General features: G+C 51.7%; 1 protein-coding gene across 1 annotated transcript; it reads left to right on the top strand.

The window, feature by feature from the left end:
• Positions 1 to 3,237: 3,237 nt before the first annotated feature.
• apc (APC regulator of WNT signaling pathway) lies at positions 3,238 to 19,602 on the top strand (the record flags this gene model as incomplete). The annotated part of the gene is given in 17 exon segments (XM_038723473.1): positions 3,238 to 3,289; positions 5,862 to 6,017; positions 7,027 to 7,114; positions 7,290 to 7,512; positions 7,841 to 7,949; positions 8,498 to 8,611; positions 8,868 to 8,930; positions 10,592 to 10,642; positions 10,723 to 10,809; positions 10,893 to 11,070; positions 11,159 to 11,359; positions 11,466 to 11,561; positions 11,911 to 12,050; positions 13,060 to 13,137; positions 15,617 to 15,733; positions 15,818 to 16,032; positions 16,614 to 19,602. Coding segments are annotated over 16 exon segments (4,884 nt in total), but the record flags the coding sequence as incomplete, so codon positions are not given.

Raw genomic sequence — 19,602 nt, 5'->3', positions numbered from 1 at the left:
CTGATTAGTAGGTTAGAGTCGAAGATAGCTGCAACTCCACCTCCTCGGCCTGTGCCTCGAGGAATGTGAGTATTAATATGATTGGGAGGGGTGGATTCATTTAGGCTAACATATTCTCCATCACCCAGCCAGGTTTCAGTAAGACAAAATAAATCAATATCATAATCTGATATTAGTTCATTTACTAGTACACCTTTAGAAGAGAGAGATCTGATGTTTAAGAGTCCACATTTAACTCTCCTATTAGTTTGCATTATTGCTCTTGTGGTTTTAATTTTTATGAGGTTGATGATTTTTATATGGTTTTTATGCACAGCTCCTCTTCTGTTTACCTTTGATTTAAATAATTTTGATGGTCGGGGGGCAGACACCGTCACTATAGGGTTTTCGGATAAGAAGTGTGTTAAACTGCGACTCTGCCTCCTGGTCTCAACTCTGGGTTGTCATGGATTTGGTCCACTAATAAACTTGGCCAGATTTCTAGAAATGAGAGCTGCTCCTTCCCAAGTGGGATGGATGCCGTCTCTCCGGATCAGACCAGGTCTTCCCCAGAAAGTCTGCCAATGATCTACAAAGCCCACATCGTTTGCTGGACACCACCTCGACAACCAGCGGCGGAAAGACGACATGCGGCTATACATTAACGTTCCCACTTCAGTTGAGATTAGGTTTACTGCAGATGGTAGTAGTACTATTGTTGGTTTTTAGTACCAGTGCTACAGAAACTACAGCTGCTGGTATTTGACGTGGCCGCTAAATAAACAGGAAACATGTTAGCTGACACGCGGTGTAACGTTACCATGACAGCAGCGGCGCAGAAATGACCGTCAACATGAAGTCGATGAAGAAACGCTACGCGTCCTCGTGTCGATGAGGCGCCGCGCTCGTGTGGACAAAGGAAACAGGATGTGCGGCGCTGCCGTCAGCGATGCGGGATCCTTTGGCTCCACGTGTTGGTGGACAGCAGCTGTGCTGCAGTGAAGCCCTCGGAGAAGCAGCACGCTGTCAAGCCTGAAATACTCGAAGGGGCTAAGGGGCGGTCTGGCAGCTGCAGCTCCCGCTAACACCTGATGCAGCGACGCTTCCGCGCACGTAATTTGAGTCGACGTATTTACGTAATCGACTACGTGTCGACAAATAGCCCCGGTACAGCGGGGACCAGTTTCAATGCGACACACAACCAACAGGAACGCTGGGCTGCTGTTAGTTTCACACAGACTTCACTTGGTAAAAAAAAAGGTGCACTATTAACTTACGTTACAACTCGCGGTGGCTATTTAATAAAAATAATAGTTTTACTAAACTGCGACTACAGGAGCAACGGAAGATTAAATGTATTAAACGCTGGAGCTGCGCCTGGAGGGGAAAAAGGGGTTCGATGAGGAAAACTAGATCCCTACAGAGAGGCCAGCTGGTAGCGCCAGACTTCAGCTGACTCTGTTGCAGTGGGAAATTCTACAACTTGGTTATCGACCACTTCACCGTGACAGACAGGAGAACGGCTTCCTTTTCAGATGGGGGGAGTGAAAGGTCTCCTCCTCCTCACTGAACTGAATATATGTGACCATCAGAAATCGGTGTGTGATTTCTGATGTGGTTATATTGTTGGTTTTGCTTTGCTTGCCTGGATTTAGCTGTGAAGTAACCTGATTGTTTTTACTGTGGTTGTGTACGCATAGATAATGAGCTCCGGACGGCACCTGCCTGAATAATACTGTGTTGGTCGGTGTTATGAACATTTGGCCAAGCATTAAATAAGAAGTGTGTAGGCCTGTTTGATACCTGCACCGCTGCTACTATGCAAATGTAAAACTTGAATCCTGATGGAGCTTGTGAATGCTTCTTTTATTCTTAACCGTAACCTGTGTGTACTGTTTACTGTAAGCATCGAGCTGAGAGAGAGAGCGCGCACGTGTCGGTAAATGCAACTTTGAGCGCGTGTGTTTTGATAACGGTGTGCATCTTTAAAATATGACTCGGTTTAGTGTAAATCTTTCCCTGCACAGTACATTAGATAATTGAGCTCAATAAAGGACGTCCCCTCTCACTTGGCTTCCCCAAACATTTACCCGACGTCTCTGCTTTCCATTCCTGATGAATAAGCGTCTTACAAACAGTCTTAAAGAGGTGGTTTTCTGCTCATCAGGTTCCTCACCTTATTTAGAGTTTGTACCAGAGCAGGTTTCCATGGTTATATTTTTGTCATCCTGCACATTGCTGCAGCTCCTCTTTTCAGCCTGTGTTGAAGGCTTCGTTTTAGCTATGGAGTGATACATCTTGTCTCTAAATGATCTTTGTTGAGAGTTGCACATGCTCACATGGGTCAGCGAGAGGCCGGTAAACGGCTCGGGTTCAGCCGTCCGGACTGGAGCGAGAGTTTCAGAGCGGCGAGTTATTAATCTGTATCCATAAAGTTTTAACTGAGCTCTGTCTCTACATCACAGGAACAACTTTCTGTCCACTGACTGCCTGGAGGGTAGCTAGTGTTTGGAAGGGAGAGGAGAGCTGTGTGCTGCAGCTCGCTGTTTCGTTATATGAGGCGCGTTTAGCTTTCATCCCTGTGACGTCACAGGGATGAAAGGGAAGCGGCTGGACTACAAACGAGCTGTTTTGAGAGCAGAGTTTTCTGTGGGAACTCACTTTGGGCTTTTTCACTTTGCAAACCTGTTACAGCACAAAAAAGGTTTATAACTCAAAGGAGAGGGGAAAGCAGAATACCGCCTCTTTAAGTACATTTAATATCAAAAATATCAAGCTGGTCATCGCTGCAGTGAACTCTGCTGATCCTCCATCCTGCAGGCCTGTTCTCAGGTCTACGTTTGGCTCGGACCCAAAGTTGAAGGAGGTCTGCGGTGCAGTTTCTCTGATGGCGCTCACATGAACTAAAACTACCTGAGCTTACGTTAGCAGCTCAGCTGGGTTATCTCTCTCGGACCGATCGGCAGCCTGCGGTGCTTCCACGCCACCTGCCGGTCTCAGCTCACGGATACCAGAAAGAGAGCAGATATCGTTTGGACTGATAATAATGAAAACAACGATTAGCTTTCTGCTTTACTGTGAGCTGCTGAACACATGAAGAAGAGTATTGATCAGGCTGCACAGTGCCGCTCTGTGTCTCTGTAACCCGGACAGCCTGCCTGCAGCGGCCGCTGCAAAGCATGCTGGGAGAGGGAGGGGGAGGAGGCTCTGGCTCTGCCTCCCGATTGGCTGCTGCTGGGCCCAGCTGACTGCTCTCTGTCAGACGGAGAGAGAGAGACATAGGGAGGGTGATGGAGGCTACAGCGATGGGGTGAGCTGCCATTTTCTCTTTCTTTATCCACAATCAGCCTTTATTCACCCGCGCTCTTCTTCTGTGCGCTCATTCACCCGCGCTCTTCTTCTTTTGTTTTTATTGTTGTGTGTCAGACGGATTAAGGGGGATGGAAGCTACGTTGGGGGGGGGGGGGGGGTCGTATTTTTCTTCTTTCATTGTCTGTTCTCTGGTGTGTTTTCCTTCTTCTGTGGTGGTTTGAATTTATTTAGTTTCCTGTGATGGAGGGAGAGAAGAGGAGAGAGAAGAAGGAGGGGGGGTGATGGAGGGAGGAGAGAGGAGGGAGAGAAAATGGCCGACCGGTGATGGAGGATGGATGCAGAGGGAGGAAATAAAAAATGAAAGAGGAGGAGAGGCTGTCCTGCTCCCAGACAGGAAGCTGCTCACATCTGATCGCTGTGATGGGTTAATAATACAGAATCTGTCAGGCCGCTTCACTGTGGCTCAACCGAAGTACTGTGTGGTGGTACTGCAGTACTACTGCAGTAGTACTGCAGTACTGTGTATCAGGGACATGCTGGTATCGGTATGTCACGCTGTGTGTATTAGAAAGTATCCCGGTAGAGTCGTAGTATTGTCACAGTATTTATCCAACCATTCACCGAAAAGACACAACACTCGTTTTTGGGATTTTTGTTTTCAGGCGCAGGTTGGAGGCTTTATCAGAACAAAACCAACGTGGTCTTGATGTGTTCGCTGTGGCTTTAAAATATCCGCCGTGATGCATAACAAGTGTTTCTCTGCCCGTCAGCCTGCCGGACGCCCACTGACCTGCCGGAGCGCCCGTCAGCCTGCCGGGCCGCAACTAACGACTGCTTTCATAGTCGATTAATCGATTATTGACACAATTAATCTACTATTTGGATTATGAATCACAAAATGACACAATGCCTCTCATTTAGGGTCACCCCAAAAGCCCACACCACCTTCGGGCGCCACTCCTTCCAGTTCTCCGCTGCCAAAGACTGGAATGAGTTACAAAACCCTCATGCTAAAGACGCTCACCCCCCTCACTGCCTTTAAAGCACGTCTGTCTGAACTCTTATCCGATCTCTGTACATGCTGGGTCTCCTCCAACACTCACTTTTGCACACCATTACTAAAAGTCCTCTGTCATGTCCCTTTCTTAGTGGCACAGTTTCACCTGTTTTATGCTCTTTTGATCCATTCCATCTGCACAAGTATGCTCAAATATCATTCTTCCCACCGCTACTGCCACACTGTTTTACACACCACCTGATCTACGTCGACAGTTAGAACTCAACTTGCACAAAATGTTTATAGATCTCTGTACTTTTTATTTAGAGAGAGAGAGATTTTGAATATTTTAGATAGATTTTTATTGTTGCCATACCATTTACGCATACAGTCTGACCTGCCTCCTTGAATGGTCAGCACCTGCACTTTCAAATATTCTCCTTACAGACTCATTAGTGTGTTAAGTATTTTTTTAATTCATTCATAGTGTAACTATATGTTGTTCTGCACGTCTACACTTTCTTGGCCAGGTCACCGTTGCAAATGAGAAACTGTTCACAATCGGCATACGTGGTTTTTTAAATTCAGCTTTTAAATTAAACCTGAGGTTGTTTTAGACATGTGCTAATTAACGGTCAAGACAATAAAATAAATGCTTTTAATGAACGTTTCTGCCGCAGCAACAGAAAGTTCAACTGATCTCAGCAGCTTTCACGCCGGGACAAACTGACCCTGTATCCAAAGACAGGAATAACGTCAGGCATTACATTTGACAAATTTACAAGAGGGGTCAATAATAACAATTTTGTAGTAGACAGTGTTTAACAACATCTATATAGTTTCTTCTAACTCAACAACTCACAAAACTCGGGAGTTTGTGGCGGATTAGCCGCCGCCTCCCGCACAGACAGTTTTCTCTTCTTTAGAAAGTTTGAAATTGTCGGGTGCTGTCTGATCTTGCGCACTCGGCAGCAACACGCTCTCCAGCTGCAAACGTCGCCATGAGCGATGCAGCGTTTGACTGTAAAGTAGGGCACATCTGGAATGTGAACGCGGCCGTTGTGTATCATAATTATTTGCTACTCTCAGCGCCATTACTGTAACAATCAATCAAATTGACCAACTGTATAGAAAACGTTACAGCTAGCTCGCTAACTAGCTGACCGAGACGAGTCTTGATCGTTCACGGAGCGTTACGCGCCTTCTCTTCAGACGCTCCGGTGTTTCCAGGAGAGCTTTGCTGCAGTTCACGACCTTTCTGGCTGAGTGAAGAGTGAAACGCTGCCACACTCTGGAGGTTTTAGGATGTGAAGGTGTTACTGCAGCGCGGACGTTGTTTTAGTAACTTCACTGTTCACATCCCTTTAGTCCGTTAAGCTGGTGGCGTTACGGCCCCATGACGTCATGAACAATGCCGCAGTAGCTCATTAAGGCCGGTTACGCCGCAGTAGCCCATGGCGGACCACTGTAGCTATTTTAATTGAGTTGTAGCTGCTAACTAGCTAGCGTCTCACTACCTGGACCAAGAGTACCACAGTACTACAGTGTCACGATTCTTGGTGGTTCTGTGCAGGTCAGACGTGGGTCCTCCAACATGGCGGCAGCGTCGTACGACCAGCTGCTGAGGCAGGTGGAGGTTTTGAAGATGGAGAACTCCAATCTGCGACAGGAGCTGCAAGACAACTCCAACCACCTGACCAAACTGGAGACCGAGGCCTCGAACATGAAGGTGGGTATAACATTGGCCCTGAAATGTATAAAAATACTGCACACAGTGCCACTACAAGTTACTCAGACAGACTGAATGGCAGACTGGGGAAATCATCCGGCGTGTTGAAAGTCCAGGGGAACAGCAGCAAATTTATTTATCAGAATGTGATCATCGGTGTCGTATGTATTGTATATGCCGCTTTTCCATTACCAGTATCTGCTCGCCTTGGCTCGCCTCGGTTTGGCGTGCTCCGTTTTCCATTGCAGATAGTACCCAGGGAGAGTACCCTCAGATAAGCAGTATGAAAACCTTCCAGCTGTGTTTTCCCCTGCTGTTGTTGGATAACCAAACGAAGCCGAGTCGAGCTGGTACTGTGCGGTGGAAAAGGGGCTTATTTTACTTCTTTATCTGGTGGAATCTTTCTGCTTTTTTATTTTTATGTCTCCCTGTTTTTTGTTGTTTCTTCACCTGTAGTTTTTTTGTTCTTTATTGTCCCGTCCTTCCTCTCCAAACACACACTCACTTCCCATTTCCTGTTTCCTGTTTCCTGTTTTCTGTCGATGAGCAGAAAACACACACGGACAGTCTGAGTGTTGTTAGTTCCCATCATGTCGCTGTTTGAACGCTGTCGCTTCATCGTGGTGAGTGAAGGACGAAGCAGCGATAGACTAAAGGCGAGAGACAGACAGAGAGGCAGAGAGTTATTTCTGTTCTTGGAACTTATAGCTGCTAAACTGTGAACAGCCATCTTTGCATTAATTCTCTTCATGTTGTATTCAAATGTAAACTTTATTTCGCTGCAGACTGCTTGGGCAACACACTTAAACATTCATGCTAATAAAGTACATTGAACTGAACTGGTCTTAAATCAGTTTCCATGTTTTTGGTACTCGTGATTTCAACTTCAGCCGTTTTATGATTATTAGAGAGATCAATAATGTATTGATGTTATTAAACCTATGAAACTGTGCTACCCACATCAGCAAACACTAACTCTGTACCACCTTTATTTTCTCATGGACAACAGGAAGTGCTGAAGCAGCTGCAGGGCACCATAGAAGAAGAGTCTGGAGAGGCGTCAGGCTGTCAGCTGGAGCTCATCGAAAGACTGAAAGGTGAAGAAAACAAACGCATACAGACAATCAGCACATGAATATAACGCTTCCAATCCAGGCAGGTCTCTGGATGTGTGAAACCTCTGAAAGCCCAGCGGTCGCACATATAAATGTTAAAGCTTTGACACGCTGCACCTCGTCTCCACGGTTCAATCTATCTGTGTGCCTCCTCCAGAGATGAGCCTGGACTCTGCAGGTTTTAAGCCCAGGTTGAGGTCTCCCCTGCCCCCCTCGTCCTCCTCCAGCTCGGCCTCTTCAGCTTGCGGAGCTCCTGGAGGAGCGGCTGGAAGCTCCGGAGCTCAAGGCCCCCCGACAACCGCTGCCTTCCCCAGGAGAGGGTTGCCATCTGCGGGCAGAGACAGCCACGACCGGTGCCTGGAGGAGCTGCAGAAGGAGAGGTACTGTGGAGAGGACTGACAGTACTACTGAGAGTACTACCACTACTGTACCACTGCTGCTACTGATTACAAAACTGAAAAGACGATTGTATAAAGAGTACAACTACTATAATACTGTAACCACTAATAGTACTGCTGAAAATACTACTAGGACTGTACTGTTAATACTGCAACATCTAATAACAATACCAAAAATACTACTACTGCTTGTATACTGCTGATTCAGCGTTCATTCATTTTTGTGACCATATTTGTGGTTTTTGTAAAATTATTAATGTTCCCTCTATCTCCCTGTCCTGCTCTGTGATTGGTTGCTGCCCCCTGAAAGATCTCTCCTATTGGCTGAGCTGGAGAAGGAGGAGAAGGAGAAGGACTGGTACTACGCTCAGCTGCAGAATCTCACCAAGAGGATCGACAGTCTGCCGCTCACTGAAAACGTAAAGTACTTTAAGCCAAAGTTACAGATTCATTTAACAGTCAGACTGTGTAACCATCATACAGGTTGTAGTTCTCTCTGCAGACGAGTCAGCTGGAGTTAATGTTGTAGTTTTCTGTTTGTAGTTCACTCTGCAGACGAGTCAGCTGGAGTTAATGTTGTAGTTTTCTGTTTGTAGTTCACTCTGCAGACGAGTCAGCTGGAGTTAATGTTGTAGTTTTCTGTTTGTAGTTCACTCTGCAGACGAGTCAGCTGGAGTTAATGTTGTAGTTTTCTGTTTGTAGTTCACTCTGCAGACGAGTCAGCTGGAGTTAATGTTGTAGTTTTCTGTTTGTAGTTCTCTCTGCAGACGAGTCAGCTGGAGTTAATGTTGTAGTTTTCTGTTTGTAGTTCACTCTGCAGACGAGTCAGCTGGAGTTAATGTTGTAGTTTTCTGTTTGTAGTTCACTCTGCAGACGAGTCAGCTGGAGTTAATGTTGTAATTTTCTGTTTGTAGTTCACTCTGCAGACGAGTCAGCTGGAGTTAATGTTGTAGTTTTCTGTTTGTAGTTCACTCTGCAGACGGATATGAGTCGTCGTCAGCTGGAGTTTGAAGCTCGTCAGATCCGTTCAGCCATGGAGGAACAGTTGGGCTCCTGTCAGGAGATGGAGAGGAGAGCTCAGGTATGAACTCAGCTGGAGGCTCTTTCATTTTCATTTCATTTCATTTATTTATTTAAGGACAGTGCACATTAATCAACATTTCTGTAAATGTGCCAGTGTTAGCCAGCAGGCTAATTTTCACCTGTCTGAACACACTTTCCCTTCAGTGAGCCCTCTACTGGCTCTCAAACGACTTCAAACACACCCTGAAAATTCTCAGACAGGCAGAATATTTCATTTTCTCCCATGTTTGAATAATGTCTGTGTGTCTCTTCAGGCTCGTGTGTCTCGTATTCAGCAAATAGAGAAGGACATCCTGAGGCTGGGAGTTCGCCTGCAGGTAACTTCACCTGTTCTTTACTACAACACATCTAGACTTTAACGGACACTCGTCATAATAAACCTGCTCTTTCTGGGAGCTCCAGCTCATTGGATGATGGAGCTGATTCTCCAGCAGCTGCTGTTAAACCACCACCGAAGAAGAGGGCGTGGCGAGTGTCACAGCTGAGTGTCGGCAGCTTTTGTTGATCAGGTCTGATTCTGTTGATCCACAAGCTGCAACAGGAAACCAGTTTGATGTGTGGAACTGCTGGTTTCACCACAGTCTGTGTAAAGAAGTGGGCGGAGCCGCCCTGACGTCACTGTTGGTTTGTGGACTGCCGTTTGGAAGCCTCCAGTTTGGCATTTTGGACACCGCCATCTTGATTATTTTCCAACCAGAGAGTGGAGCTAGCTAGCTTGGTTAGCAAGGTGCATCTGCAATTCACCTTAACTGTGATGCTAATTTTAGCTAGCGAAAAACAGGCTTAAAACTAAACATACTCACTGAAAAATGAGCAGCCGACTCCTGATGAGCTTTTTCAGCGGCGCTGGTTAAATGTTTACAGAGCAGCACACACGAGCCGCCTCTATCCTGACTGACAGGTGGCTGTCAGAGAGGATGCGGGTTTAAGTCGCCCCCTGCTGGCTGTCAGAGAGGATGCGGGTTTAAGTCGCCCCCTGCTGGCTGTCAGAGAGGATGCGGGTTTAAGTCGCCCCCTGCTGGCTGCTAGAGAAGAAGTGGGTTTAAGTCGCCCCCTGCTGGCTGCTAGAGAAGAAGTGGGTTTAAGTCGCCCCCTGCTGGCTGCTAGAGAAGAAGTGGGTTTAAGTCGCCCCCTGCTGGCTGCTAGAGAAGAAGTGGGTTTAAGTCGCCCCCTGCTGGCTGCTAGAGAAGAAGTGGGTTTAAGTCGCCCCCTGCTGGCTGCTAGAGAAGAAGTGGGTTTAAGTCGCCCCCTGCTGGCTGCTAGAGAAGAAGTGGGTTTAAGTCGCCCCCTGCTGGCTGCTAGAGAAGAAGTGGGTTTAAGTCGCCCCCTGCTGGCTGCTAGAGAAGAAGTGGGTTTAAGTCGCCCCCTGCTGGCTGCTAGAGAAGAAGTGGGTTTAAGTCGCCCCCTGCTGGCTGCTAGAGAAGAAGTGGGTTTAAGTCGCCCCCTGCTGGCTGTCAGAGAGGATGCGGGTGTAAGTCGCCCCCTGCTGGCTGTCAGAGAGGATGCGGGTTTAAGTCGCCCCCTGCTGGCTGCTAGAGAAGAAGTGGGTGTAAGTCGCCCCCTGCTGGCTGCTAGAGAAGAAGTGGGTTTAAGTCGCCCCCTGCTGGCTGCTAGAGAAGAAGTGGGTGTAAGTCGCCCCCTGCTGGCTGTCAGAGAGGATGCGGGTTTAAGTCGCCCCCTGCTGGCTGCTAGAGAAGAAGTGGGTTTAAGTCGCCCCCTGCTGGCTGCTAGAGAAGAAGTGGGTTTAAGTCGCCCCCTGCTGGCTGCTAGAGAAGAAGTGGGTTTAAGTCGCCCCCTGCTGGCTGTCAGAGAGGATGCGGGTTTAAGGTTTCACTTGTCCGACCCGGAGGTTCCTGCTTGGTTCTCAGGCAGCAGCAGCAGATAACATGAACAGCATGAACTTTCAAGTTCCTGTCTTACCTTTTGTGAAACCACAAGCGCGCTCTCTCTCTCTCTCTCTCTCCCCCCCACCCCCCAGGTAGATGAAGGTCAGGGGGTGAGTGACAGCAGCGGATTGGCCGGAGCTCAGGTGAGTGTCCTTTCCATCACTCGACTTCCCTTTCTTTTCTTTTGGCATTTAGTTAATCTTTTGTTCTTTTCCTCCTTCAGAGCTCCAGCAGCCGATTGGACCATGAGCCGGCCAGTGAGGCGGGCTACTCTGTGCCTCGACGAATCACCAGCCACCTGGGAACCAAGGTTAGTACTTCTGCCAGTAACAGCCCTGCTCATGCTGCCCTCAGGACCCAATCACTGTGAGCCTCTGCGTCGACCCATTACAGGTGGAGATGGTGTACAGTCTTCTGTCCATGCTGGGGACGCACGATAAAGACGACATGTCGCGGACGCTGCTCGCCATGTCAAGCTCACAGGACTCGTGCATCGCCATGCGTCAGTCAGGCTGTCTGCCGCTGCTCATTCAGCTGCTGCACGGCAACGACAAGGACTCCCTGTTGCTAGGTCAGTTCCTGTGGAGGTCAAATATTTGAAGTGGGTTGTCTTCTTGAGGTAACTTGCCTGACTCACCTGTTGGTCTCCCGATGCCTAGGTAACTCTCGCGGCAGCAAAGAGGCTCGTGCGCGGGCGTCGGCGGCGCTGCACAACATAGTTCACAGCCAGCCCGACGATAAAAGAGGCCGGCGCGAGATCAGGGTGCTCCACCTGTTGGAGCAGGTGCGTCATTACTGTGAGGCGTGCTGGACCTGGCAGGAGAACCACGAGAGGGGCGTGGACCAGGAGGAGAACCCCAGTGAGTCATGTCACATACACTTACCAATCAGGCCACACGTCACATGACCACGACGCACTGCTGCAGCTGAATGTTCTAAATATTAATATATAAAATGTGTCCTCAGTGCCATCTCCGGTGGAGCATCAGATCTGTCCGGCGGTCTGCGTCCTCATGAAGCTGTCCTTTGACGAAGAACACCGGCACGCCATGAACGAGCTCGGTGAGTCTGACACCGGATCTACTGACCGGGATAGATGTACAGGGCAGAGTGTTACCTGCCCTAGATGGTGTGAGGGTGCAGAAGCAGAGAAGCGTACCTGCAGGAGTTGAGCGTCCGGCTGCTGTGGGCAGTGTTAGCCACCCGTCCTGCAAGTTTTTCTTTGTCCCTCAGCTCCCCTTTAAAACTGTTTCATCTTTGTTTCATGTTTTTGAGCAGGATGTTGACTGTTTCCGCCGACTGACTGTTTCCGCCGACTGACTGTTTCCGCCGACTGACTGTTTCCGCCGACTGACTGTTTCCGCCAACTGTTTTCTGATGCTGTCTGTCTGTGGGTTATTTGCCCCTGCAGGAGGTCTGCAGGCGGTGGCAGAGCTGCTGCAGGTGGACTGTGAGATGTTCGGTCTGAGCAGCGATCATTACAGCGTCACGCTGCGGCGATACGCCGGCATGGCGCTCACCAACCTCACCTTTGGAGACGTGGCCAATAAGGTGAGAGGAAACTACCCTTTACACCTGGTTCATGGTTCAATGTCTGAAAAGTCCGTCGCCTGTGGGCCCTCTGGGGCCTGAGTGAGACGTGACCATGAGAGTTTGATTTAGTGAACGCTGCTGGAACCACAGAGGCTGTGTCCGAAATCCCCCCCCCCGTAGGCAGCTGTATGCAGAGCACTACATAGTGAGCTCACTCGCATTATTAAAACAACGCTTTTGGACACTTCTCCGTTATTTCGGTGCCGTTAATTACGTTGTTGCCGTCTGATTGTCAGGTTTTTTTAGTTTATTTATATATTTTTTTTTGATCAGCGTAATGCATGATGGTACAGGCGGCTAGGTTAGTGACCATCGGTTGTGCACTACTTTTCAAAATGCATTCTGGGATACATTGAGTGGTATAATAATTCTCACTATAAATTGGGACAGCGCTACAAAATGGCGAGCTCACTATATAGTGAGCAGTGGGTGATTTCAGACAGCCACAGTCTCTGTAAATGGGATTTATGGGGCTGTTATTATTTTCAATTACTAATTTTGGGTATTGTATAATTTGTATAAGAGAAAAAGTTGCTCAATTAACAAACCAGTCTATCCTAAATAAATGTCAAAAACATGTCTAATCAATAAATCAGTATTTTATTCAGTCATCCTGATCACGACCACAGCAGCATCTTACACCGATGTGTTGTGATGATAACTGTAGCAGTAACCAGGCCGCTTCACTGCAGACTGTTCCTGGGTTTATTTCACCACTGAGTGATGCACTCTGATAATCACACGTGTTTCTGCAAAGATCGCCTGTAATGATCAGACGCTTTCTCGCTCAGACGTGGCCGCTAAATAAACAGGAAACATGTTAGCTGACACGCGGTGTAACGTTACGGCGGTAGTGAGGGCGTTAGGGGCTTAGAGACCCAGAGCTTTGTCACCTTTTCACCCCTGATCCCTGCTCATTTCTCTCTCAGGAGCCAATCAGATTACAGCTTTCTGTTGTTATTTTCAGGCCACGCTGTGCTCCATGAAGGGCTGTATGAGAGCGATGGTGGCTCAGCTCAAGTCTGACAGTGAAGACCTGCAGCAGGTAAACTCACCTGTGTAACTCGCCTGTCCCTCACCTGTGTAACTCGCCTGTCCCTCACCTGTGTAACTCGCCTATCCCTCACCTGTGTAACTCGCCTGTAACTCGCCTGTCCCTCACCTGTGTAACTTGCCTGTCTAACTCACCTGTAACTTGCCTGTCTAACTCGCCTGTGTAACTCGCCTGTCCCTCACCTGTGTAACTCGCCTGTCCCTCACCTGTGTAACTCGCCTATCCCTCACCTGTGTAACTCACCTGTGTAACTCGCCTGTCCCTTACCTGTGTAACTTGCCTGTCTAACTCACCTGTAACTTGCCTGTCTAACTCGCCTGTGTAACTCGCCTGTCCCTCACCTGTGTAACTCACCTGTGTAACTCGCCTGTCCCTCACCTGTGTAACTCACCTGTGTAACTCGCCTGTCCCTTACCTGTCTAACTTGCCTGTCTAACTCGCCTGTCTAACTCGCCTGTCTAACTCGCCTGTCTAACTCGCCTGTCTAACTCGCCTGTCTAACTCGCCTGTCTAACTCGCCTGTCTAACTCCCCTCACCTGTAACTCGCCTGTCCCTCGCCTGTGTAACTCGCCTGTCCCTCGCCTGTGTAACTCGCCTGTCCCTCGCCTGTGTAACTCGCCTGTCCCTCGCCTGTGTAACTCGCCTGTCCCTCGCCTGTCTAACTCGCCTGTCCCTCGCCTGTCTAACTCGCCTGTCCCTCGCCTGTGTAACTCGCCTGTCCCTCGCCTGTAACTCGCCTGTGTAACTCGCCTCACCTGTAACTCCCCTCACCTGTCCCTCGCCTGTGTAACTCGCCTGTCCCTCGCCTGTGTAACTCGCCTGTCCCTCGCCTGTGTAACTCGCCTGTCCCTCGCCTGTGTAACTCGCCTGTCCCTCGCCTGTGTAACTCGCCTGTCCCTCGCCTGTGTAACTCGCCTGTGTAACTCGCCTGTGTAACTCGCCTGTCTAACTCGCCTGTCTAACTCGCCTGTCTAACTCGCCTGTCTAACTCGCCTGTGTAACTCGCCTGTCTAACTCGCCTGTGTAACTCCCCTCGCCTGTGTAACTCGCCTGTCCCTCGCCTGTAACTCGCCTGTGTAACTCGCCTCACCTGTAACTCCCCTCACCTGTCCCTCGCCTGTGTAACTCACCTGTCCCTCGCCTGTGTAACTCACCTGTCCCTCGCCTGTGTAACTCACCTGTCCCTCGCCTGTGTAACTCACCTGTCCCTCGCCTGTGTAACTCACCCGTCCCTCGCCTGTGTAACTCGCCTCACCTGTAACTCGCCTGTGTAACTCGCCTCACGTGTAACTCGCCTGTGTAACTCGCCTCACCTGTAACTCGCCTGTGTAACTCGCCTCACGTGTAACTCGCCTCACCTGTAACTCGCCTGTGTAACTCGCCTCACCTGTAACTCCCCTCACCTGTAACTCCCCTCACCTGTCCCTCCCCTCACCTGTCCCTCGCCTGTGTAACTCACCTGTCCCTCGCCTGTGTAACTCACCTGTCCCTCGCCTGTGTAACTCACCCGTCCCTCGCCTGTGTAACTCGCCTCGCCTGTCCCTCGCCTGTGGAACTCGCCTCGCCTGTCCCTCGCCTGTGGAACTCGCCTGTGGAACTCGCCTGTGGAACTCGCCTGTGTCCCTCACCGGTCCCTCACGTGTAACTCCCCTCGCCTGTGTAACTCGCCTGTCCCTCGCCTGTGTAACTCGCCCGTCCCTCGCCTGTGTAACTCGCCCGTCCCTCGCCTGTGTAACTCGCCCGTCCCTCGCCTGTGGAACTCGCCTGTGTCCCTCACCGGTCCCTCACGTGTAACTCCCCTCGCCTGTGTAACTCGCCTGTCCCTCGCCTGTGTAACTCGCCCGTCCCTCGCCTGTGTAACTCGCCCGTCCCTCGCCTGTGTAACTCGCCCGTCCCTCGCCTGTGTAACTCGCCTCACCTGTAACTCGCCTGTGGAACTCGCCTCACCTGTAACTCGCCTGTGGAACTCGCCTCACCTGGAACTCGCCTGTGGAACTCGCCTCACCTGGAACTCGCCTGTGGAACTCGCCTCGCCTGTCCCTCGCCTGTGGAACTCGCCTGTGTCCCTCACCGGTCCCTCACGTGTAACTCCCCTCGCCTGTGTAACTCGCCTGTGTCCCTCACCGGTCCCTCACGTGTAACTCCCCTCGCCTGTGTAACTCGCCTGTCCCTCGCCTGTCCCTCGCCTGTCCCTCGCCTGTGCAACTCGCCTGTCCCTCGCCTGTGCAACTCGCCTGTGTAACTCGCCTGTCCCTCGCCTGTGTAACTCGCCTGTGTAACTCGCCTGTCCCTCACGTGTAACTCCCCTCGCCTGTGTAACTCGCCTGTCCCTCGCCTGTGTAACTCGCCTGTGTAACTCGCCTGTCCCTCACGTGTAACTCCCCTCACCTGTAACTCGCCTGTCCCCCTCGCTAGTCTGTGTTAAATGGATCCATCTGTCTCCTGTTTGAATATTTATTTGTTTGCCAGGTGATAGCAAGCGTGCTGAGGAACCTGTCGTGGCGTGCTGATGTCAACAGTAAGAAGACGCTGCGCGAGGTCGGTAGCGTGCGAGCACTAATGGGCTGTGCTCTTGAGGTCCAGAAGGTAAGCAACAACAGTTTAGCTGTGCTGTTTGTTTGTGTTTGTTGGTTCTCTAATCAGCTGCCTGCTCTGCTCCTACTCCTGAAGGAATCGACTCTGAAGTCTGTACTGAGCGCGCTCTGGAACCTGTCGGCGCACTGCACAGAGAACAAGGCGGATATCTGCGCCGTGGACGGCGCTCTGGCGTTTCTGGTGGGAACACTGACACACCGCAGCCACACCAACACGCTCGCCATCATCGAGAGCGGCGGCGGCATCCTGCGCAACGTCTCCAGCCTTATCGCCACCAACGAGGCACACAGGTAAACAACCTGTAACGGGTAAACAACTGTTAACAACCTGTAAGGGGTAAAGAGCTGTTAACAACCTGTAAGGGGTAAAGAACCTGTAAACAACCTGTAAGGGGTAAAGAACCTGTAAACAACCTGTAAGGGGTAAAGAACCTGTAAAGAACCTGTAAGGGGTAAAGAGCTGTTAACAACCTGTAAGGGGTAAAGAGCTGTTAACAACCTGTAAGGGGTAAAGAACCTGTAAACAACCTGTAAGGGGTAAAGAACCTGTAAACAACCTGTAAGGGGTAAAGAACCTGTAAACAACCTGTAAGGGGTAAAGAGCTGTTAACAACCTGTAAGGGGTAAAGAACCTGTAAACAACCTGTAAGGGGTAAAGAGCTGTTAACAACCTGTAAGGGGTAAAGAACCTGTAAAGAACCTGTAAGGGGTAAAGAACCTGTAAAGAACCTGTAAGGGGTAAAGAACCTGTAAAGAACCTGTAAGGGGTAAAGAACCTGTAAAGAACCTGTAAGGGGTAAAGAACCTGTAAAGAACCTGTAATCTCCCCTGACACCCTCTGACCGTCTCTCTCCCTGCGTGTTGCCTTGCAGGGAGATCCTGCGTGAGCACGGCTGCCTGCCGACTCTGCTGCAGCACCTGAAGTCTCACAGTTTGACCATCGTGTCCAACGCCTGCGGGACGCTCTGGAATCTGTCAGCCAGAGATGCCAAAGATCAGGAGGCATTATGGGAGCTGGGCGCCGTGGGCATGCTGCGCAACCTCATCCACTCCCGGCACAAGATGATCGCCATGGGCAGCGCCGCCGCCCTGCGCAACCTGATGGCCAATCGGCCGGCACGCTACAAGGACGCGAGCGTGGTGTCTCCGGGCGCCGGCGCCCCGTCATTGCACGTCCGCAAACAGAAGGCGTTATTCGAGGAGCTGGACGCCCAACAGCTGTCAGAGACCTTCGACAACATCGACAACCTGAGCCCCAAGGCGTCACACAGGAAGGGGCGGGGCTGTAATGGCGCCGGAGGAGGAGGGAGCTCCACGCGCTCGTACGCCAACACGCCGGTGTTGTCGAGCCCGAAGAACGGAGATGGAGCAAAGAGGACGAGCGAGGAAGCGGCGTACGCTCGGCCCGTGTTCCCGCCCAGTGTGCGGGCGTCCAGTGACAGTCTCAACAGCGTGACAAGCGCAGACGGATACGGCATCCGCGGCAAGACCAAACCGTCGTCTGAGCCGTTCTACTCGTCAGACGAGAACGCAGTCAGCAAGTGCTGCGTCTACAGGAAGTACCCGGCCGACCTGGCCCACAAGATCCGCAGTGCCAACCACATGGCGGACGACGATGGCGCCGAGCTGGACACGCCCATCAACTACAGCCTGAAGTACTCTGACGAACAGCTGAATTCTGGGAGACAGAGTCCCAGTCACCGCGGCGCCATCGAGAGCGATGAGGACGACGAGGAGGATGCTCCGTTGAGGAGGAGGAATGACACCGGCGACCCGGCCACAGCCAGCGGCCGCATGGCGTCTGTCCTGCCGCCACGCTACGTTGTCGCCACGGGACCATCTAACTACGGCAGTGACTCGACAGGTGAGCAGCCAATCGACTACAGCCTTAAGTATGGCGCTGACGCTGCCAACAAGCCGCTATTCAAGCCAGAGGAGGCCGCCGCCCCCTCCGTCCCCCCTGCCCCACCATCCTCTGCCAACAAGCTCCGCCCCCCGCCACCTGCAGCCAATCGGGCGGGGCCAAAAGGTAACCAGGAGTCGACGCAGACCTACTGTGTGGAAGACACGCCCATCTGCTTCTCCAGAGGCAGCTCGCTCTCCTCGCTGTCATCAGAGGAGGAAGAGGAGGATGGCGATGTCATCGGGAGAAGGAGGAGAGGTGGGAGCGTGATCTGCGGCGGCAGCGGCGGGAACAACTACCCGACACTTCCTGTCAGCGAGAAGGACGCACACGAGCAGCAGCAGAGGCAGCTGAAAGAGGCAGAGAGCCAGACCGCCGCCGCCGCCGCCGCAGCTTCAGCTGTTCCCTCCACACGGGGAAGACGAGGTCACCACCATCAAGGTCACGCCCACCACCATCATCACCACCACCACATGGCATCATCAGGCGCCAGGACGCCTAAAAGTCCCCCGGAGCAGCCGTACGCTCAGGAGACGCCGCTGATGTTCAGCCGCTGCACGTCGGTCAGCTCCCTCGACAGCTTCTCCACCTCCTCCATCGCCAGCTCCGTGCGCTCCAGCGAGCCGTGCAGCGGCATGCCAAGCGGCGTGGTCAGCCCCAGCGATCTGCCCGACAGCCCGGGGCAGACCATGCCGCCGAGCCGCGCCAAAACGCCGCCGCCGCCACCGCCAATACAGAAAACAGAGGAGGAAAAGGCCAAGAAGGAGGAGGAGGAGAACAGTGCCGACGTCATGCTTCACTTCGCCACGGAGAGCACGCCGCACGGCTTCTCCCGAGCCTCCAGTCTGAGCGCGCTCAGTCTGGACGAGCCCTTCATCGTAGCAGAGATGAAGAAGGCGGAGGAGGAGGATGGCGGTAGCGAGGAGAGGAGCGAGGTGGAGGCAGCGAAACCGATCCTTGACGAGTCTGACAACGATGACGACCGTAAGATCCTGGAGGCGTGCATCATCATGGCGATGCCCAAGTCCTCGCGCAAACCAAAGAAACCAGCAGCGCCACGGAAACCCAGCCAGCTTCCTGTTTACAAGCTCCTCCCACCTCAGAGCCGCACCCAATCACAGCAGAGGAAGGATGTGCCGCCGCCGCCACCGGAGGAGGTACCCAGAGTGTACTGTGTCGAGGGAACGCCTCTCAACTTCTCCACCGCCACCTCGCTCAGTGACCTCACCATAGATTCCCCACCCAATGAAGAGGCAGCAGCAGCCGTCACACCTGTAGCCCCGCCCACCTCTGCCCAGAGACGGAGGGCTGGACTTCCCGAAGGCGAAAATGGTGACGACATCCTCGCAGAGTGCATCAACGCCGCCATGCCCAAAGCTAAACCCAGGAAACCAATCAGAGCGGCAGTGACCAGTGAGAATCTCCAAGCCCCGCCTCTTCCGCCGCCTCTTCCTCCTACAGCCCCGCCTCCTCTCAGCGCACAGCAGCAGAAGAAAAAGCCGACCTCGCCCGTAAAGCCGATGCCCCAGCGGGCGCCGTACAGCATCGCCACGGCAACAGCTGCCAAAGCAAAACCAGGGTTTGCCTTTGACTCACCGCACCACTACACGCCCATCGAGGGCACGCCATGCTGCTTCTCACGCAACGACTCGCTGAGCTCACTCGACTTTGATGAAGACGACGGTGGCGAGAAGGACGACGAGGACAAGAAAAGTAAAGAAGAAGAAGGCAGGAAGAGGAAGCAGCAGACGGCCGCCATTTTTCCTCGAACGAAATCTGCGAGCAACCCGACGGCGATGGACGAGAAGCAGAAGTTCGCCATCGAGGACACGCCCGTCTGCTTCTCCAGGAACTCCTCCCTCAGCTCGCTGAGCGACATCGACCAGGAGAACAACAACAAGGAGTTCGCTCTGCCGCCGCAGCCCGAGCAGCAAGATGGAGCCAAGACAGGAACAAAG

This window comes from Micropterus salmoides, unplaced genomic scaffold (assembly GCF_014851395.1).
Source record: "Micropterus salmoides isolate LMB-PRFRI ecotype aquatic unplaced genomic scaffold, ASM1485139v1 Ms_hic_scaffold_16, whole genome shotgun sequence".
Lineage (NCBI taxonomy): Eukaryota > Metazoa > Chordata > Actinopteri > Centrarchiformes > Centrarchidae > Micropterus > Micropterus salmoides.
Note: the sequence above shows the minus strand (reverse complement) of the source record. Positions and strands in the feature narration are given on the sequence as shown.